The sequence below is a fragment of the Punica granatum genome, chromosome 7 (assembly GCF_007655135.1).
Source record: "Punica granatum isolate Tunisia-2019 chromosome 7, ASM765513v2, whole genome shotgun sequence".
Taxonomy (NCBI): Eukaryota; Viridiplantae; Streptophyta; class Magnoliopsida; order Myrtales; family Lythraceae; genus Punica; species Punica granatum.
In genome coordinates, this window is record NC_045133.1 from 28121258 (window position 1) to 28142668 (window position 21411).

Below are 21411 nucleotides of genomic sequence, written 5' to 3' on the forward strand. Positions count from 1 at the left end.
GCCGTTGTTGTTGTCGTGTTGTATTTTGTGGATCCGATCCGATCCGATCTATCAGCTCAGCTGTGAGATCTGTCCATTTCATTTCGGTCTGCGGTCTCCCTTCCCACTTGACACAGACGGTCAGACTCAGACAGATAGAGTGAGTTATTACCCAAACGGAACGAAGAATCCAATGACCACCTCCCCTCCCCCCCATTTATTATGCCTTTGATTGATTGATGATCTTGGGGTTATTTTATTTTATCATTACTTCATTCATCTCATGACCATAAACTTTGAGATACTCTTAAATATTTTAAGGTCCTGGGCTGGATCATTCGTGTAGCCTGATATAGCGGCATGCGACGGCCCAGGGCCTCCCGTGCAAGGAAATAAATTACAGCAAGCAATCAATTGAGACCATCGGCCGAGCAGGACAATCTACGACATACTTTTCCTTAACAAGCACTGCCCACGAATCATTTGAATTGAAACACACACTTGGGCCCAACGCTCCGTTTTGGTGCGTCACAGTACTTGAATACTCCATATTGGTCCCCAACTTAGCTAAGCCCAACGGCCTTACCTGGTGGTTGCATGTTGCATGTTGCATTTTGTACAGTAGTCAACAGCAAGTTTGGCGTATCAACTATATTTTGTTCAATTCCAACCAATCTTCTCTATTATATTCATCACCCATTGGTGTTTCCAAAATTAGAGAGCGAATTTACCAATACAAGCAATTGTTTTCCATCTCTGATTTGATTCCCAATTACCTGCGCAGAGTCGCATATTCGTGCAAGAGGTTAACGAATATATCTAGTGATTACACATGTTTTAAAAAGGTCAAACAACCGAAAACAAATGCAACACCACATTTTTCCCAAGGGACGTTCCCCGAGCATCGCCATGTTTTTTTTTTTTTTCATTTGTTCAACATCAATTCTTCCAAAATATCCACTTCGAACCCGACACAGACTAATTTAAATCTTGGCTTCAGATGGAACGAAAAAAGAGTGCCTTGCTCGATATCACTCTCCACTAGCATACAATCTGGTCCATTCTTTTGCTGCAAAGTACATTCCAAACACATACAATACATGAGAAAGTAGATCGTGAGAGATGCGATACAGACTCCTCTGTGACAGCTCAACGCCAAACAAATTCGATTAGAAACGTGAGTGCGTGACAAGGGAGTATTTGCACATTACCTGTCTCAACAGCTTCGGCCTCATTCGTTTTCCAGTGCTTTGCAATGTTCTCAGAAAGTGGATCATCAGGATTCGGAGCACTCAAGAGCGCTTGAATACTGGACGAATCGAAGGAAAATAAAAAGATCATATTACTCCAAAAACGATTAGCTGTCTTTCAAAAAAGTATACACAGGAAGTCTGTCTTGGTACCTCAAGAGCACAGTTCGAATCTGCAGCGCAGGGCTCCATTTGTCTTTCAAAATATCAAGGCATATTCGCCCAAGCTGAATCAATTGACAGACAAGCTGTTAAGCATAGATCAGTACATCCAGAGCTTATGAAGAGAAGATATGAGCTGCATACATTACCTTGTCAATGTTAGGATGATATATTTTGGTGAGAAACCGAACCTGATCCATGGAACAATGCTTAGAAACAACCAGATAGCACAAATATGAAACCACAAGAAACATCATAGAAATGACGAGAAATCCAAGAATCGCAACAGGCAAACTGAACAACCATAAAGGGAAAGTGACAAACTAATCTCTTGATAGGAACAGATGAAGGAAAAGTCCTTAAAGATCTTTTGCCCCTGAAGGATCTCCTCTTTGTGGGAATTGTTCAGGAATCACATAGACAGTTGAAACTCAATACTGATACCAAAACCTCAAGGCCCAAACCTCTCACTTGAATTAATGAACTGATCACAGCTCTAACTGCTGACAGCGACAAAGTAATCACCACGAGATTCTGAACTGCTATTGTTACACTACTGACAGCTATCTATAATTAAGGAACTTCAGAACATTTCAAGTCATAATCCTCCCATATCACCAAAGTTCAAAATGTTACTCCATTTAACAAGACAAGCATGAGATGGAATCTCAGTTTTCTCCCATTATCAATCATTATTATAGGATCAAAGAAGGAGAAAAAAAGAAATTCAACACTGCTGGGACAGCCTTAATTTCTGTTTTCTGTTACACCTAATGTGAAATCCACTCGGGAAAAACATTAACAAGCATAAACCCAGGAACAAGCAAGTACCAATTAACAGAGTTCAACTCAAATCACCTTAGGTGCAGCCATTGGATATTCTTCCGGTAAAAACAACTCCAACTTGAAAACTCCTCCTAACCAAGGTCACCAGCATCAACCAAATAAAAAACAAATTAGCATCTCGTGTAGTGACTTCATCACCAAAAATTGTATTTCTCAAGCAACTAAAATCCCTAGAATGCTATTGGCAGATGAAGCCTGCCATAATTAAGTAAGGCACCCCTAAGCATAATATTTTTTGCAGCTTTCTTGTGATATTCTAAGAGAATAACCAGCTAAAGAAGCCAAAATCAACATTTGAAGGTTATACGCTGATACGCACAATTAGCTTGCATTCTTCTAACACGCATCTGAAGTAGCCAATGCATAAAAATTATAACCGGGAATGAGGAAGGTGAACTATTTAGACGAGGATGGAGGAAGCACGGCTGCAACAGTTCAACACATGAGATGATGGAGAGATGGGAATGAAGAAACCAATATCCCAACACAAATATCACCTAACTGTGTGACACACTCCAATTACCAGCACGAACCTTATTGATCTCTTAAGTTAAATTGGAAAGTTTGATCATCGAGTCATTAAAATATTTACATTAAAATATTTAATAATCAATACCAAAGGATCTTAAGCATGTGCATTCTTCATTCTTTATCAAGTACTAGGTTGCATGTGGGAAGACTAGAGAAACTTGGAATCATTTCCAAAGAGACAAACCGGTACAAGCCACATAACAGCTGTTGCATGACATCCATCTAAAAGGCTTGGCCGAAACGCACATGCAAAAAAATCCATAGTTACTTCATTGCTTCAAGCATTTTGACAAGCATAAGGTACTGAAACAGATTATTCCAGTTAGTACCTTCATAAGGAGACTGTGTAGGACCAAGTATCATCACATTAAAATATCTCATATTGTCTTCGGAAGGTGAGGCACTAATTCCAGGAGCTGCACCACAGAGAACTCAGTTACGTAAATACCTGAATCCCTTCAGAGCAGAAACTGATTAGCCAAAATGAAAAGCTAAACCTATGCAGTATACAACGACCTATCAAATACGAAAGAAACCCTAGATTCCCTGTACAGAAGCAAAGCACCACCGTGCTTTCTGGAACTCCAAAACAGGTGGCAAATCATATGATCTCCAACTGGAAATAAATTTCAGCCACAAAAAAGGTTTAGAGGGCCAATGATAGTTTACCTGGTTCACTGAGAAGACGTTGAGTTTCCTGAAATGTGACGAAACAGGAAGAACTCAGAGGATAAGAGGAAAATAGGAAGAATCATTACTAATAACACAATAACATAAAAATCTCGCGAGAACAGAAGATAAACTCATTTTCCAATTGGACCAATACCACAACAACGACAGCCGTGGAAAAAAATATACGATGACCGATGCAATGGTGTGCAGCTTAAGCTCATTGATCCCGTGGTATGACAAAGTAAGATCATGTGATTGAATCATTTTCATTTCCGCGGAGTTTAATACCCATTCCATTTAGCGGCAACAGAGCGGCTAACATGAAAGCACTGGCGAACTCAGAGGAAACAACAGAAACAGGAGATAATTCGTGCACATAATAAGAAGCTCACAGCCCTAATGAACCGTTGTCATCTCTTAAGGCGGACGCACCCAACAATTCACCATCTATTCAGACATACCGAGCTGAAGACAGCTGCGTAGGCTCATCAAGTTGCAGAAAAGAGACGAGAGAAACATCTCTAGAAACGATGCAGCGCTCCCAATTCCGGGGCTTTACAAAAGTATCGTGCGTAACAGAAGCTGAAGGTAACGCGATCAGAAGAATCAAGAGAGGGATCGGCAGGAGAAGAGATAGGCGAGCACGAACCTTGATGATTCTACGGGGAAGATTGCTGTTCGCCATGGCAGCGATGAGAAGGTCGATTGCAGACTACGCAAAGCTCTGAGAAGAGAGAGAGACTTTTCGTTCTCTGTAAGAGAGGGAGAGAGAGAGAGAGTAGGAATATCGGTGTCGACACCAAAGGGTTTGGTTTTGTTGACAACTTTTTATTATTTCACATAATATATATATATATATATATCATAATAATTCATAATGGTGTATAATAATTAATTTCCCGGTCAAAATACGAGAGTTCATTAAAACTAATTCCGATTTGAACGTCGATTTAGTTCTTGCCAAAATACTTCAAGTATGTTTTCTCTGCCCGACAGTTAACAGCATAATGTGCTAGTCGTACCGAATCATTAGATCGAAATACGATATACATCACTGTTTTTCAGTATTTATATGTATTGGGTTATTTATTTACTTATAAAATAAATGTGTATGAATTATTTTTTTTGGTAGTATCTTTTTCCCCTTTTTATATTAGTGTTTTCTTTTCCCACTAAATTTCTTTTAGTGAGTCACCTCAATCATGACCATTCACTAAAATCTGATATGGAAAACTCTTTGTGAAGTTATCAAAGGCAACAAATTAACTATACCCTTTATTGTAGTTTTTATTTTTTTGGTTAATATACATATATAGATAGATAGATATAATAATATTACGAGAAAGCAGATTATTGTGATATATAAATAAAAGGTTTAGGTTAGAAGCTTCAATTTATAAATATAAATATATATTTGTAAAAGAAAAAATAATAATAACAGGTAGGATTTTATTTATTTATAATTTTTTAGGGGCGTGGGTCAAACGCTAGTTTGTGTGCATTAATTTATAGGTCTACCACTGGACAACTAAGTCCATCTTATGAAACTCTTTCCCCTCGAATTGGTCTGGCATTGTATGTATGTGCAAGCTTACATGTACGCCTTCTCAGACGATTTAAAGGCAGATCCTCCACGCTTGGATTAGCGATTCTCCTGATTGTTCCTTCGGCCCATTGAGTTTCCACCCAATGAAATTTGAAGAACGCGAAAAGATGGAACTCCATTGCTTCCTTTCTTCCCCTAGGAAAATTGTAATATATATATATATAATAAATAAATAAACAAAAGAAAGAAAGAAAGAAAGGGAGAACAAATGCAATTTAGAGCCTGGAATTATTACTGACTGACCATCATCATAAATTATTGCTCAAAATCATAAGTTTTTTTAATGGTAACTTATATTATATATAATAATAATAATAAACATTAATTAATTGTTATAAGAAATTGGGTCAATTGTAAAAAAAATAAACATAAAATTTTCACATTTTATCAATTCTACCACTATTTTTTTCTTAACAAAAAATAAACGTACTATCAATTTTAGCATGCTTAAACTTTTCCATTAATTTAAACGAGAATCTATGGCCTCGCCCTCTGATCGAGGTAGCCGAGGTCACCGACAACATTATAGGGGAGGCGGTAGGCCCCGATGAGGCCATCATTGCCCGAATTTGAAAAAGAAAAATGGAGAAAAAAATAAAAGAGGTAGGTGGTGGAAGTTTCATCGGCGGTTATTACTCCCTAATTGAGGTCAATGGAGACCTTTGCAGTCATAGAAAATCCCGATTGGATGGGCAGTGGTTGTCATTGAGGCCCACCGATAGAAAAAATGAAAATCGTGCTAAAAAAAAGTTTGTATTTTTTAGGCAATTAACCCTTAAAAAATTAGTATATTACTTCCAAACGAGGCTCATCGTTTACCTGAGTTATCTATCTATAATTGGGCCAACGGCAGGCCCATATCTATGGCGAAACCAAATCGAAGATTGACTTTCTTCTTGGCGGGTCTATCTATCTATCCTTTTCAAAGAACCCTCCGAAGATCCATCGCCGTCGGAGATTCTCATTGGCTTGGCCGGATTTTCTAGTCTGGTCCCGGAATGGACAAGCCATTAACTCTATTAAACCACATAGCTCCCTCCTTCCCCGTACCCACACTCCATCTCCATGACCAAGTTCAGACCCTTGACCAGAAACTCACCATTAACGGCCCTTCGAAGCTCTCAGGGCACGTTCACATTAGTGGGTCCAAAAACTCCTCTCTGGCGATCCTTGCAGCCACCCTTTGCTGCTCCGGCACCACCAAGCTCCGCGATGTGCCCAACCTGTCTGATACTCGAGCAATGGGCTCAATCTTGAGCTCACTGAGTGCAGAGGTTGAAGTCTCCGGCGATGAGGTCCTGATCAATGCGGATGGCGTGAGCTGTGTAGAGCCCTGCCGGGATAGAGTGAAAGAGATTCGGGGCGGGTTCTTCGTTATTGGCCCGCTGCTAGCTCGGTTCGGTGAGGCGGCGGTGGCCTTGCCAGGCGGCTGCGATATCGGGTCCCGCCCTGTGGATCTTTTCATGCGAGGGCTTCGTGCTCTTGGGGCTATTGTTGAGTTGAGGTGAGTCCAGTGCTTTCACTCATTCTCAATCTCTTCTTTAAAATGATTCGCCGATGTGATGTGAAGTTGACATTTTCTTTTTGGGAGGCCTGTAATGCATTTGCTATCATCCCTCAAATTGCGTAGAGAAGTTCCTGTTCGATTTGTTTTGTACGACAATTAGGAGAAAATGCATAAAGCTACAGGCTCGGCTTGTCTACTTCAGTGGATCCGTTTCTGTGGCATGAACTTCTTTAGTTGATGATTGGAAGTGCTCATGAAATATGTAGAGATGGAAAAGTCGAAGCTCGGGTCAGAAATGGGAGAAGGCTCGTCGCGGGGAAGTTCCGTCTAGATTATCCCAGCGTTGGAGCGACGGAAACTCTGATGATGGCTGCTTGTTTAGCCGATGGAGTGACAATCCTCTCCAATGTCGCCAAAGTATGATATGCTTTGGATATCGTTTTCAAACCATTGGTGTGAAGAATAAACAATAACTCAAATCTTCACCGCAGGAGCCAGAGGTGATTGATCTCGCTCATTTTCTGAACAACAGCGGAGCTCATATTGAAGGAGCAGGAAGCAGCAAAATCCGCATTTTGGGACAGAGTCAGCTACATGGAACCGAATGTACGATAACACCCGATCGGATAGAAGCAGGAACATTCTTGCTTGCTGCTGCAATCACTCGGTCGTGCATCAATATTTCACCAGTTTTTCCATCCCATATCTCATCTTTGGTACATAAACTTCAGACTGCCGGTTGCAGAATCAGACGAAGTGGGCGTGATTCCTTGGAGGTATGTCCTACACTTTGTCAATGTTTTCTTGTTTTCCCTGTTGAGTACGAAGTAAAATAAATTAGAATGAAAACATTAAGCTCTTATTTTGATTTTTAATTCAAGGTTTCAGCAGTGTGTGAAAATGGCGACAGGGTTTTCCGAGGCTTCAATGTAACGACAAGTCCATTTCCTGGGTTCCCAACAGATCTCCAGCCTCAGACAATGGCGTTGCTTACGACTTGTAACGGCTTAAGCAGGGTGGAGGAGTCTGTTTTCGAGCGACGAATGACTCATGGTATGCAGAATGAAATATAATTCCTATGAACTGGCAAAAGGAAAACAGAGCTATAAAATTTAGAGCATGAAAATATTCTCTTCAAGTTGCTCTCCTATACTGCGCCCAAGCTGTCTCTAAATCTCATTCTTTTCGGCGAAGTCCAAGAACTGCAGAAGCTCGGGGCAAGAATCGATCTTTCTGGAAGCAGGGCTCTCATTTATGGGAAAGAAAAGGCAAGGTAGTTATTCTTGTCCCACTTCCTTGGTCCATTGTACTGCAACATTAGTGAGTTTAAACGGGGGATCATTATTCAGCATTGTTTTCTTTCTAAGTTACAGTTGCTTCCTGTTTCCTAGTGCTTTGGTTGGTTCGGAGCTCACCGCAATGGATCTGAGAGGGGGAGCTGCGCTAGTTTTAGCGGGATTAGCTGCTGAAGGGAGGACAGAAATTAGTGCAGCTGGACATATTTACAGAGGCTATGAGGATATTGATCGGAAACTAGCAGGTCTCGGAGCTGACATTCAAATATCAAGCAGTACTGCCTCTGTACTGGCATAACTGGTGATAACGTTAGTTTTTTTCTTAATTCATAAATTTTATTTTATTTTTTAAAAATTTTCTTTGACAGGATTGATAACTTTAGCTCAGAAGTCTGAGAGGGCAATGTAAGAGTTCTTGTAATTTTTTTTAATTCTTTAATTTATTCATTCTTACGTTAGAGAAGGAAATCTCTTCATTGTATTTAACTGTACATGCTATCTTATACCCATTGGCATCGAGATAATAGTTCTTATAGCACATGCATAATTCTTAAATGTGTATTTGAATAAACATTATATATCGGGATATCCCGAATATTTTAGACCCTGATCAGACACCAGCGTGCAGGTATTGCTAAAATAAAAGGCTTGGAAAACAATGACACAATCAGAGTGAAACAGATACTATCGAGAATGATTGTATGATCACAGTAAGTAGGATTGACGATCAGCTTCAACCAGTGAGTCAAGGACAAGGGAAAATTTAAATACATATCAACCTGACAAAATTGTACAATTTTTAAACAAAACCTCTCTGTTCCTGTCGATCGGTTAGCTGACTCCTACGGGGGATAAGTGTACACAAATTTATCTGAGATCTCAGCATACATCAAGTAAGAACTGTTAAGAGCACTGCTCATCATTTCTGAATCCTCCTAAGGATCTTGTACCAGCCAAACACGTTCTTCTGCTGCCAAAGGTATGGGATAAAAAACGACCGGTATTTGGGCGGCGAGAGCTCCCTGTCCAGATAAGGGAGTGCCGCGATTGTCTGAAACGGACAAAAATGCACATCATAAGAGAGAGTACAGACCATATAAAGTATTAACTTTGAGATGAGGGAAGGACAGAATCACTACCTCCCATGCTGATAAATCACTTCCCCTGGTTGGGAAAGGCCGATTGAGCTGCAGCTCCACGAGGAAAGTGCAGGCATCGAGATCACGAAGCTGCAAAAGATGGCAGATCACTTACTTTCTAAAGGAGTAAGGGACTGCGATTTAAAGGTTACATGATTCTTCCCTAGACCTGAGGACTGAACAATCCATATAGGGTCGACCAATGACGATCAATGATCTAGGCAGGTTCATGAAAGATGTTGCACTGAAAACCGCAGATGATCATGATTGACATGGTCTTAGAAGATTCTTCGGACCAGTTCTAGGTCATAAAGTATACGTGGAAGAGCAAATATAAGAGTATTAGAGGACAGTAATCAATTACATATTGCTCATCTGATGCCTTGTTTTTATTGTTGAAATATGGCGGAGCCGCTGCAGTCCCTCCAAGTGTTGAATTAAATGGGAATGGAAGCAAACCTCTGAACCCATCATCGATCCATCTCACTTCATCCACGAAATCTGGAACAAAAAATGAAGATGGGTACCGGTGCCATTCACTTCCCACGCACAGTACAGATCCTGCCAATTAGTACACAAAGGAAAAGTGAGTTCCTTGTTTTTCTTACAACGGACGAACATTTTCAAAGTCCAATATCAGCAGAAGCAAGCGAGCGAAAAAAGATGTCCTCACCTGTTCCTACATCATCATGGTGCTCCAAAATCTTATAAGCTTCTATGGGAGCGCCATAACCATTAATCAACGAGAAAGTACGAGCGTGGGAGGCGCATAGTATGAGCCCAAGAACTATAGGACGAAAGATTTTTGCCATCTGCGTATGGAAACGAAAACATTTAAGCCCAGGGATTGTGCTCTGAACATCAAAAAAATTCGAAGGAAGAATTCTGATATAAGTATACCAGAACAAGAAGAGATTGGTCATTAGGATCAGACTTGTCCCGAAAAAAATCAGGAAAGCTCTCTATTACTGCTGAAGCAGCTACGCAGATAAGTGGGTATATTGGATAAAGGAACCTGCAAGGTTACGAAGTCATCAATCACCTCGATCCTTTATAACAACTATTAAGCAAAGGATAGAGATATCAACTTCTCTAACCTTTCTTCTTTGTGTGGCTGCAGAGACATGAACCCCAGCCAAATGTACAAAGGTGAGACCACAATCAGCAGATCAGGGGCATACTTCCTCTTTGCAATAGGCAGAATAACCAGGAAAAGCAGCGCAAGAATAAAGCAGAAATTGAAATTGTTGAATCCATTCCTCACATAGAATAGTGGCCCCTCAACTCCATATAGATGGCTCTCACCGCCTCCTGAGATGTTATACACCAACAGATTCAAAACAGACGATGTCCATCTTCCATAATGGTAATGATCAACGAGCAGTGATAGTGCCTGAAAATCATCAAAACATTCAGGGCATGACATCGATTCCATGAAACTGAAAGTAAACTTTATTTTCTAGTTTACTTACGAGAGCAACTATAGACGTCAATGCCCCACAAAGAAGTGCTTGTTTGAATCTTCTGATCAAAGCATAGATAGTGACAGGCAAAAATGCCAAGATTGAGAACGGCCACCCAAGGATTACTCCTGCCGCTGCAACTGCCACTGCCATAGCATGTTTCTCTAGGAGGAATAATCCTGAAGAGAGTGACATTGCATACATGGAGAATGAACTAGGCAAAAAACCTGCAACAAGTAGCAAGTTTATATTACTAAGAATAGCTATAGTAAGTGTAGCATATCTTCATACACAGACATAGGGACGAAATTGTGAAACTTCAAGCGAACACAATGACCATATTATCGAACGAGAAATATAGCCTAGGACATTCACATAACAAATAAAAAATCAGAAAGCAGAAAAAGAGGGGAATGTGCATACTTGTGCTAGCAAAGAAACAACCACTGGTCAAGCAAAGCATTGCAAGAGTGTAAGAGGCGATACGCTTTCCGTACTTCCTCGAAAGGGATACCACCAGCACAGTGTCTGCAATGACAGAAAGAAGCCCGAGAAAGAACCTCACTGCATAGAAGACCCTAACCTGAGCAGCGAAAGAACAAAACATCACGGACACTTCTCAAATTAATATTAATGCCAAAAAAAATAAAAATATAAACACTAATATTATTCTCACATGAATAGCTCAAAGGCAACGTTGCTTACTTTTTCATCACCAAACAGCAGAGATGCAGGTTTGCCCACCAACTCATGGAAGCCAAGATATAAATACGACCGAAGCGCAAACTCAGAACTGCGACAACCATGCCATATGAAATCTTAGCTCAAGCAAACACCAAGTAGATGATCCAAGCTACAGAAACTACATAACCAGCACACTGGTCCAAAAACAACTAAGATAAACAAACAAGAGAGCAAAGGAGACTTCTTTTGCCACAGAAGGCGCACATTGAACACCAAACATAGGAAAACCCCCTGAATATGACAGCAATTTGGTCTCTCGAATCACACTAAACTACTGTCTTAAGCAATATGGAAGCGAGGATTCCGATGAAAGGTGTCGGGCTACTGTACCTGTACTCCCAAGTCTGGAAACCCGACTTGTAGAGGAGATAGTGGAGCGGCTCCCAGTAGTTGAACACCTCGTCGCAGTCGTGGATGATGTTGGAGGTGGCGCTCATGTACCTGAGCAGTCCCAAGGCCAAGAGCGCAGTGAGCCATCCCAAGGCTTTGTTTTCTCCTCCCTCGGAGTCAGATCTCTTCGGCTTATCTGTTTTCGAGTACGCAGCCGTCAGAGACGGCGAAGACGACGACGGATCGTACTGCATCGGGCGCCTCTGCCGCGTCAACAGAGCCATGCCGGAGCTTCTCGAGGATTCTTCCCGGGGAAATAAACAGAAATGGCGCCGGAGAAAGGGAGTCCCGCTGTATTTTCAGGTTAGAAGAGCAGATGGGCTGGGACGGGATGCCAGACAATCGGTTCGGGTCGGGTCGGGCGGCGGGAGTCGATCCCTTTCTTCCCGTGGAAGTTTTCCAAAAGGGAACTTTCAAGTTCATTTTCATGGTCCGTTGCGATTACTTAATTACAACTCTATACTATAGGCTGCTGATATTATATGCTTAAAACAGAGGGTTGAGGATCGAAGAATCGGGGATCAATTTATGCTGATGTTGCATGATCATATATACATCGCATGGTTACTGAACTTTAAAATGTGAGAAATGAAATTGCATAATTTGAGATTTCATGTACATGACAACCGCGAGTAACACAAAAGTTGCGCATTTTGGTTTGATAGGCTTTGTATCGACACTGGTTATGTGTTCTAGTCTCCATGTCTGTATTAACAACAGTGTAACATCATACTCTGCGCATCGGTTCGGTTCTGCATCGGTGCGTTTGTCACTTTACGATGGCTCATTATTCGATATTATAGCTGATTATTTGAAATGAAATTCGGACAACCGAAGAAACAAAAGGACTGGACTTTTATTTATTACATCATACTCAGAAGACAGACATTGACATAGATATATTCCCAATTTCCGTCGGTCGATCGGTGTTAGGGGTATAAACGAACGAACCGAGCCGAGCTCGAATATATAAGATTCAAGCTTGCACTTATCAAATTTTTACTAGGCTTAAGCTTGGACTTGAGCTTGATCGAGCCTGAAAATTTGAACTTGAGCTCGACTTGTCAGACAAATCAAAGGCTTGGACTTGAACTTGATCGAGCCTGAAAATTTGAACTTGAGCTCGACTTGTCTAGAGAGGCTCGACCAATGGGCTAAGCTAAGTAGAAAAGTCAGGCTCGGGCTCATAAAGCTCGGAAAAAAAAAGAAAAGGAACTATAAACTAAATTGTAAAACAAAATACCAATTAAGCTTCCTGAGTCAAATAATAATAAAATTAAAAGCTCATTTAGGCTCGAGAGCTTCGTGAGTCAAATACTATTAAGCTTGGCTCATTTAACTAGCGAGCCGAAATCGAACTTTTGTCGAGCCGAGCCCGACCCGTTCGCGAATAGTCTCGTCTCATTTACACCCCTAAACGGCGTACAACTAAACAGACACCCGCTCCAGATGATAGCTAATCAATTAACTGTAAATTTTATCCCAGGGCTAGGTCAACCTTCAAGTATTGTATTGTAATCACAAGGAAAGAAAAGCTAAGGACCGGAATTCCTTGTGGCCTAGCCAGTGTTCTGCAGCCCAGCAGCAATGCCCTTCATTGTCAAGATAAGGGTGTCCTCGAGGCCCGGGCCATACTCACTGGTTGGGTTCAGCTTCACAAGTTCGTCACCTGGCTTGCTCGAGCCTGTGGACTCCATGATCTCCTTAGAGATGTGCGGCCGCACCTTCACATGGTAGTTCGGGTCCCGAATCCTTTTCAGTGTGTAGGCTTGGCACACGTTGAGGGTCGTGATGTAAGAATCACGGAGGCGGAGCCTCTGCTTCAGTTGGAGGTCTCCCTCAAGAAGATCCTTGTGATCTGCTACCTGAAATGTTATGAACAGATGATACACGAGCTTTTTCCTAGCTATAGGTGCCATCATAAGAGTGCGCCTCGAACTTCGTTAAGCAATCATTAAAGAGCGCAGGTTTACGGTGAAGGAAGTCTACCTGAAGAAGAAGCCTTTTGGTCTCCTCATAATTGGTCCTCAATTTCTCTCCGAAGATCCACAGATCTTCGGAGACAAGAAGCCTGTCGTACAAAGCAGCAATTCCCGGATCACCCTTGGCGAACACCATCTCCACCAAGTCGATTGTAACTCTGAAAAATGGCCACTCACTGTACATCTCTCGCAGCATGTGGAGGTTTTTTATGTCCTTCTCGATCACATGTTTGAAGGCTGCCCCGAACCCAAGCCACACTGGAAGGTGGAATCTTGTCTGAGTCCAAGCAAAGATCCACGGTATGGCACGGAGTGATTCGATCCCTCCACTTGGCTTCCTCTTTGATGGCCTGCTCCCGATGTTCATTCGACCGTACTCAAGCTCAGGTGTAGCCTAAACCCAAAAAAGTGGGGAAAGCAATTCCTTTCATCAGATGCATAGCCTTTCCATAAATCGGACTTGCTCGGAGCCATAAAAAAAGATGTGATATTTCACATAAACTAGAAGATAAGATGAGAAAATTCACATACCAGGCGGAAGTACTCAACAAATCGGGGCTCTCTGAAGACAATAGATCGGTACTCTTCAGTGGCCACGATAGCCATCTTGTCCAATAGGGCCCGCCACTCGGGCTTTGGAGCAACTGGCGGGTGCATTCCATGCTCAAGGGTAGCTGCTGTGAAACGCTGCAACGTTCTGAAACACAGGTGCTCCTCCCCAAAAGACTGCTCGATAACCTCTCCCTGAACTGTAACCCGGAGCGACCCATGGATTGTGTCTGGCGGCTGAGACAAGATAGCAAGGTGAGTGGGCCCACCTCCTCGTCCCACAGTCCCACCCCGACCATGGAACATCGTGAGCTTAACACCAAATTGTTTTGCAACCTTAATAAGCTCCTCCTGAGCTTTGTATAATTGCCATGCTGCAGACAGTCTTCCAGCATCCTTACCAGAATCTGAGTAACCAATCATGACCTCTTGCTTTCCATTAATTCGGTTTCTGTACCAGTTGATTGAGAAGAGACGGGCCAGAGCAGCGGGAGCAGCCTCGAGATCTGCTAACTTCTCAAATAGGGGAACCACCCTCAGAGGTTGTCTGATGTGGCACTCCCGCTGCAACAACTCGACAGCTAGGACATCAGAAGGGGCAGTGGCCATGGAAATGATGTAAGCTCCGAAACTATCAGCTGGGAGTTCAGCTAAAACATGGAATGTGTCTAGGACATCAGAGATCTCCTCAGTTTTTTGAAGGTCAGGACCGAAGAGAGGGCGTTTGCCGCCAAGCTCGGAAAGAAGCCACTCCTGACGTTGCTCCTCAGGCCAGTCCCTGTAGGACCCAATGTCCAGGTGACGGGTGATTGCATCCAGAACATCCGTGTGCCTGTCAGATTCCTGTCTGATGTCGAGCCTCACAAAGGAAAGACCAAAGGTGGAGACCTGTCTGAGGAAATCGAGGAGGCTCCCATCAGCAATTGGTCGGTCACCGCATGAACAGAGAGATCTGTAGCATAGTTCGAGAGGTTCCAAGAACTGCACCAAAAGCCCAGAAGACACTCAAATCAATCAGTACTAATAACCAGACTCCTTAGAGAGCAAAAACTGGCACCGTGATCATCTCACAAGTCCAAGATGATAACTCATGTGGGGCAAACAAGAAGCTGAAGGAATGGGATTTACCTGCTCGACATTGGTAAAGGTTGCTTCCTCGAGAATGTCAGAGACACCATGAGCTAGTAACTGCCGAGCACGTTCTCGTGTTTGATAGAGCTTATCTCTCACTTCGCCAAGAATTACACGGTATGGTTCATTTGGTGGCACTTGCTTCCAAAACTCTGCAAGCAGACATTAGGGGATGTTAATGTACAAAAGAATGGATTGAGAATGGAAAATACGCAAAGAAAACAAAGGAAATAAGAGAAATCTACTGCAAGGAAATTCAGCATTACCTATATAGTGTTTTGCATCTCTCTTTGAGGATCTGTGGAGTTCATCAGCATGGATCCGAAGTTCATCACTGCAACGCCACATGGAAAGCTGCACACAACAGCATGACAGATGATTGGGATGCGCAAATTATAACCTCAATGGACATCATATTGTGAACAATGGTAACATAACACGAAGGATTACCTCGAACATAAGATCCTCTATTTGGGAATAGTACAAGTTTGCTGCCATCATTCTAGCCAATAAGCAGACATCTCTTGTCACCTCAGGAGTCACCCTTGGATTACCTGCAATCCGCCCCAAGATATTCAGAAAACAGAGAACTAAATGTAATGATAATTAACGGTGTTATCCTATGAGAGAAAGATCGTACCATCACGATCACCACCCATCCACGAAGAGAACTGAATGAGGGGGGCATTATAGGGGACCCGCTCATTTATCCCAATATTCTTCAGAGCTGTGTCAACTCGGCGTAAGAACTTAGGAACCCCTTTCCAAATTGTTTCATGGAAGTAGCTCATTCCTGCCCTCATCTCATCCTGCGGAGTTGGTGGAGTCCTCCGAATCTCATCCGTTCGAAATGCCGCTTGAATCTATACGAGAAACACAAGATTGGGTCAAATTCTGGGGGGAAAAGGACAGATTTTTTTCAAACTTTTTCTTTGGGGATATGTAGATGACAACGGAAAGCAAGCCATGAATTATGTTTCTACCTCTCTTTGGAGAGCCTCATCAAGCTCCTGCTTATCATCTGGAGTGATGTCCTTAGCATATAGTTGGGCCAAACAATCTCGGATCCTGCAAAACAGCAAGGAAACCCATCAAATGACGAATCAAAGACGGCAATATGCCAATCAAGGAAGTCCCCAAGTACAAACCTTCCGTGCTTCTGAAGTAGAGATCTACGAACAGACTGAGTGGGGTGGGCAGTAAGCACGAGATCCACGGTCTGGTTCTTAAGAGCATCGAATACTTCCTCGGGAGACTTCTTGAGGTCAAACACGAGCCTCTTGAGGGTTTCCTCAATGTCCGACTCGGTTGTAGCAGAGTTCTCATCAGCAAAATCTCCCTTCTTCAGCTTGTTCCTTCGGCGGTAAGCAATCTGTACTTCCTCGGCCAAGTTGGCCAAGTTAAGCATGTTACTGAAGGATTTAGCGATCACGATGGAATCCCCGGGGTCCAGACTGGTCAAAACATTCCCCAACTCTTCGAGCTTCTTTGGGTCGTGCTTTCCTTCATACTCAGCAGATAGCTCATAGCACTCTTGAACCTATACAATGTCCAATCTAGGTTGTAATCGATTCAGCCATAAAACAGGGCATGCATGTCTATTCACTAATCTTATTTTAAATAGCCATAAGCAATCATGCCATAGAAAAGTTAATCAACTTGCAGAAACCCCGATGCAGCAGTCCTGTAATAGAAGGATGGCATCATTGTCAATGTCGATGACTGGCATGGCCATAGCAGTGTAGAAAGTAGTACCTATCAACCTGCATACCTATCTGTCTGTCTATCTATCTATCTATCTATCTATTCACTAATCCCAGTCTAGTAAACAATCATGCCATGAAAGCTTACAACTTGCAGAAACCTCGACATAGACAGTACTGTAACAGAACAGAAGGAATCCTCGTAAATGTCGACGACGGAGATGGCCATAGCAGAGCAAGAAGAGAAGGGCAGTGACAGTACCGTTTCCCTGAGATCTTCGCCATGCAGGTCCTGGAGGATGTCGAGGAAGCGATCCAACAGGAGGGCGTCGTACTCGACCAACTTGTCGTCCTCGCTCACCTTCGCCGGGACGAGAAGCCTCAGCTGCGCGTCGATCGACGCGAGCTTCTCCAGATTCCTACCCGCCATCGCCATCGCCATCGCTCACCTCTGTCTCTCAACACGCTCTCTCACTCTCTGTTATCTCCTATTCCCCCTTTCGATGTCTCCGAGAAACCTTCTGATCAAAACTGTACGCTTTTCACCCGACCCCGACAGTGGACGCTGATTAAGGTTTCAGCTCCCGACAGCAACAATGGAGATCGCAAGAAGATGACTAGGACTCGGAGTCGGAGGCAGATGGGACTATGGGATCTCAATGGGAGACCCGAAGCGGGAATTTATAGGCGTTTAGCAGATTGCAGAAGAAAGAAAGGAGAGAACGATGGAAGCTGAGTCGGATTAGAAAAAAAAAGATTCTCTCTCTCTCTCTCTCTCTACTGACGAGGGAATATGCTGTTCAATTGATGGAAATTCTTACCTTTCTAGCTTCTGTATATTCATAAATTCATAACAATAATAATAATAAATAAATAAATAGATAATGGAGGTTCCAAATACATCTGATACTTTTCAAGTTAAATGAATCTTTTCAGACTCTATATGTATTGGTTCGGTGAATTTTAAAATTTTCGCTATCGGACTCTCTTCCCCTTCGATTTTTCTTTATAAGATTTAAATAAAATAAAATAAAATGAAAAGTTAAAGAATATGAATAATAAAAGAAAAAAATTTATGATTAAAATGATTAAAAGGTTAAAGATTAAGGACTAAAAATGAAAAAAAAATAAACGTTGTAATCCCCTATATCTAACGGAGTAAACTACATGAGAGTTAATTGTTTCAAATAAAATAACATAGTGCGATTTGTCCCGATCCCAAATTATATGAAGAATTTTTATCTTTTTCCCTCAAAATTATAAACAAATATTAAGAATATAATCAGTATGTGGGCCGCCTTGAGAGCGTGATAATTGAGAATTGAAAATTTTCACCTCCATTTAAATCTTGATAACAGTCAATTCGACTGGCACACCATCGAGTAAGTAACGAGCAAAGTCGGCTTCTGATGCTTTTCTTTTTCCTCGTACGCTCATGTTTGACTCTTTCTTTCTTTTTCTTTTTTTTTCCCCAGAAATCGTGAGAATTCATTTACAACAAAATGAAATACACGACAAAATTGCTCAGAAAATATTACAAGAATTTTTTTTTAAAAAAAAAACAAAGAGATCCTCTTTGGCAAGGGGACTAAACGGAAGAATTTAAAGGTGGAAAAAAAAAGCAAATAATCACGAACACTGTAGCAGCCTTCTAGAATTTCGATCAAAACCCCATATCGTCCCACTCACGTTGGACTTAAACAAACGTAGCTAACAATTAGGAAAATGCTTTTTCTGTCGAAAGCGGTGGCATCCTCCCATTGCTCCGAATTTTATAGCATTCATCATTGACCCTTGAACTTCGTGATAATTACAAAACTACCATTGTCTCTACTTTCGTAGGAAGTCGGAGGAATTATCTACGGGAAATAGCATATCTCTTAAGATTAAATATGAATTGGCCATTTTCCTTTAATTTTCGGGTAGAGAACTTAATAAATTGAGCCCGTGCAGTTTGAGGCCCAACTGTTTTAGATTGACAAATTGTAGTGTGCTTCTGCTGTTTTAGATTATCAATTTTTTTTTCACCTGGTGTTTTTTTTATTACAGATAAAATAAACCTGACAGAAATAAAAGAACAATGTCCAAGAGAAGAGAAGAAAAAACGAGGACCAGTACGACGGAAAATCCGGAATGCAGCCTCTGACTCGTCTGATTCAAGAGAAGAAAACTGATTTTTATTTTATTTTATCCAATTGATTCTTAACTATTAATTAATGAAAATGTAAGGAGAAGTGGAAAATTGGGTTAATTTATGGGAGAAGATTTTGAGAATTCTCTCGTCATCACAACTTTGTGAAAGCAAGTATGTAAAAAAAAAAAAAAGTGAAATTTTGAAAATCCATTTTGGAGTTTTTAGAATATGTTTAGTTTTAGAATTGAGTTGAGTTTTGATTTTAATTAATTTGTAATGATTGTGTTGTTGAATTTTGAGAAAAAAGTATGAAAAATTAATGAATAGTTGAAAGAAAGTAATATTGTATTGTTAAATTGTGAAAAAATATTGAATAGTTGAGATAATTTAATATTAAAAATTAAATTAAATAATTAAAAAAATTGAAGAAAAAGAGAAAAATAATAATTGTGTTGTTGAATTAAAAATAAGTAAAGTTAAGTTAATATTTTATTTTGAATCCTAACAAGGCGGGCACCACCTTTTGATGATACTACATCCCATTTTTTCGGAAGTACCAGTAGTCAAGAAAGTCACCCTTGTCTTGTTGTAATTTCATAATTCATTCACTGCAGTAATCATAAATCAATCAATCACGGTAAATATAAAAAATGAACGACAACATATTTAAATTCCCACGATCTTTTTAGCTATATAGATATATGGACGATATATAGATATATGGACGATATTATGACGCCAAATTATTACAAGTGCGAGAAAAATAAATTAATTGATTACTTTGATGTTGTTGTTGTTGAGTCCAATTCCATTAATTTCGGGTTCTTCTCCCAGACTTTTCTACGTTTTGGTGGAGTACGACCCCGCCCTCCGCCTGTGGGGGAGGGAGAATGGTCCAACGCCGTGGAGGGCGGAAACCGTCCCGCACGGCATTGTAGAACTTCCCCCCTTTTCATTTTTCCTATATGTACAGTACGATGTTTGCGGGGGGACCACTCGCAGACATTGAAAGGTGAAAATCGAGTGGTCTCATTACGGTCATACATAGACTCTAATTTGGTCTCCCCACTAAGACTAAGATCACCATATGTGTCAATTTTGAATACAGTGAAAAGAATTTTGGCATATTCGATTTCCATTTTTCAAGGCTTTGAATATTTTGCCGCCAATCACTATTGTCATACCTAAAAAAGTCAATGGCCTCTGCATAAAAATTCCAATCAAATATTTAGGTGCATAAAATATGAGTTTCGAAATTAATTACGCAATTGGTTAGAAAAGTACTTAATAATATTATTTAAGATGAACAAGACTCATGTCTCGTTCAATGCCCTTTTTTTTAAAGAAAAAATTTGACGCACTTGATGCTAAGTGGCAAGAGATTATCATATTTAAGAATTTCCTATCCAAATACGATGACGGGTCTATACAATCATAAGTATTTCATAGAAAATTTGTGATAGGATTTTTCTTCATCAGACCTGATGATGCTCGAGTGACAGTATTAAAGCATGCTTAGTAGATAAAACATACATAGTTTATCATGGAATTGCTTATCTATAATTGGTTTTCGTAATAAATGAGAAGTTTCTTTTCGTAATTCATTTATCATTATAGTTGTTATATATATGTCTATGACGTAGCTATTGCATTAATAAGCTTTGGCTTGTAGAAAGTCGTCGACTCCAGTGACATTAGCACCGAAAGGTGATAGATTCATCGCCAATCTCTAATGTCGGTTTACGGGAAATATTCCTCTTGGAATATTAGGACTCATGTTACGTGCCCGTGTCTATATTACTAGATTAGGAGACCTGAACACTACAAAGACATCGAGGGGGAAAGCACGGCACACGGCATGGGGACATTATTGATATTGAAAAAACAAGCTGAATGAAACATACACTCTCACACACACATATATATATATAAGAGCATGAGTTTGGATATATGAGCATGCTGGGGTGGACTTCTTATAGCTCATGATAACTCAAATGAAAAGGAAAATTATGATGGGAAAAGCATAATTTATTGCATTTAATTTTGCTGTCGTTCGATCGTCGAATAAGAATATATAATTACGGTTTAATTAAGAAATCCTTACTTATTGACTGTGAAATTAAACTTGAATAAAGATATTGAATTATTAGGGTGATGCCAATTTTATTTTCCTTTTTCTTCTCAAAATTCAACTCAATAAAGTATACGGGCTTTGACTTTATACGATTATTATTTTATATATTTTTCAGTTAAATAAGTTAGACTGCATATATGTCCAGGACCAATACTTTGCGGATCCGCTTATAAAGGATCATCATTCATCAGATA

The 21411-nt window shown here is 40.8% G+C and overlaps 4 protein-coding genes across 6 annotated transcripts; 1 reads left to right on the forward strand and 3 right to left on the reverse strand.

Moving 5' to 3' along the window:
• Nucleotides 1-713: 713 nt before the first annotated feature.
• On the reverse strand, nucleotides 714-4261 carry LOC116214798 (ubiquitin-conjugating enzyme E2 36-like). Its single transcript, XM_031550261.1, has 8 exons — nucleotides 4090-4261; nucleotides 3438-3465; nucleotides 3098-3184; nucleotides 2250-2308; nucleotides 1541-1582; nucleotides 1383-1456; nucleotides 1191-1288; nucleotides 714-1048 (listed from the first exon to the last, which is right to left on the reverse strand). Exons 1-8 carry the CDS (start codon nucleotides 4123-4125, stop codon nucleotides 1011-1013), a joined length of 462 nt encoding a protein of 153 aa, XP_031406121.1. The 5' UTR covers nucleotides 4126-4261; the 3' UTR covers nucleotides 714-1010.
• A 1669-nt stretch (nucleotides 4262-5930) lies between these two features.
• Nucleotides 5931-8381, forward strand: LOC116214800 (UDP-N-acetylglucosamine 1-carboxyvinyltransferase 2-like). Of its 2 annotated transcripts, none has more exons than XM_031550263.1 (6): nucleotides 5931-6550; nucleotides 6820-6970; nucleotides 7045-7329; nucleotides 7435-7606; nucleotides 7748-7826; nucleotides 7927-8381. In XM_031550263.1, exons 1-6 carry the CDS (start codon nucleotides 6045-6047, stop codon nucleotides 8144-8146), a joined length of 1413 nt encoding a protein of 470 aa, XP_031406123.1. In that variant the 5' UTR covers nucleotides 5931-6044; the 3' UTR covers nucleotides 8147-8381. The 2 variants fall into 2 exon arrangements, with proteins under 2 accessions (XP_031406123.1, XP_031406125.1); XM_031550265.1 differs by having other exon boundaries at nucleotides 5934-6550; nucleotides 7945-8381.
• A 161-nt stretch (nucleotides 8382-8542) lies between these two features.
• LOC116214799 (dol-P-Man:Man(6)GlcNAc(2)-PP-Dol alpha-1,2-mannosyltransferase) lies at nucleotides 8543-11942 on the reverse strand. The gene is made up of 10 exons (XM_031550262.1): nucleotides 11525-11942; nucleotides 11156-11243; nucleotides 10874-11033; nucleotides 10460-10677; nucleotides 10085-10380; nucleotides 9888-10002; nucleotides 9661-9799; nucleotides 9352-9548; nucleotides 8988-9077; nucleotides 8543-8899 (listed from the first exon to the last, which is right to left on the reverse strand). Exons 1-10 carry the CDS (start codon nucleotides 11806-11808, stop codon nucleotides 8768-8770), a joined length of 1719 nt encoding a protein of 572 aa, XP_031406122.1. The 5' UTR covers nucleotides 11809-11942; the 3' UTR covers nucleotides 8543-8767.
• Nucleotides 11943-12824: 882 nt separating this feature from the next.
• LOC116213702 (phosphoenolpyruvate carboxylase) lies at nucleotides 12825-17737 on the reverse strand. 2 transcript variants are annotated; one of them, XM_031548735.1, is made up of 10 exons: nucleotides 17212-17713; nucleotides 16395-16786; nucleotides 16230-16314; nucleotides 15887-16109; nucleotides 15697-15800; nucleotides 15513-15600; nucleotides 15244-15398; nucleotides 14098-15096; nucleotides 13574-13960; nucleotides 12825-13449 (listed from the first exon to the last, which is right to left on the reverse strand). In XM_031548735.1, exons 1-10 carry the CDS (start codon nucleotides 17389-17391, stop codon nucleotides 13144-13146), a joined length of 2919 nt encoding a protein of 972 aa, XP_031404595.1. In that variant the 5' UTR covers nucleotides 17392-17713; the 3' UTR covers nucleotides 12825-13143. The 2 variants fall into 2 exon arrangements, with proteins under 2 accessions (XP_031404595.1, XP_031404596.1); XM_031548736.1 differs by lacking the exons at nucleotides 12825-13449; nucleotides 13574-13960; nucleotides 14098-15096; ... (4 more) ...; nucleotides 16230-16314; nucleotides 16395-16786 and adding an exon at nucleotides 16794-16930 and having other exon boundaries at nucleotides 17212-17737.
• Between the last annotated feature and the right edge of the window lie 3674 nt (nucleotides 17738-21411).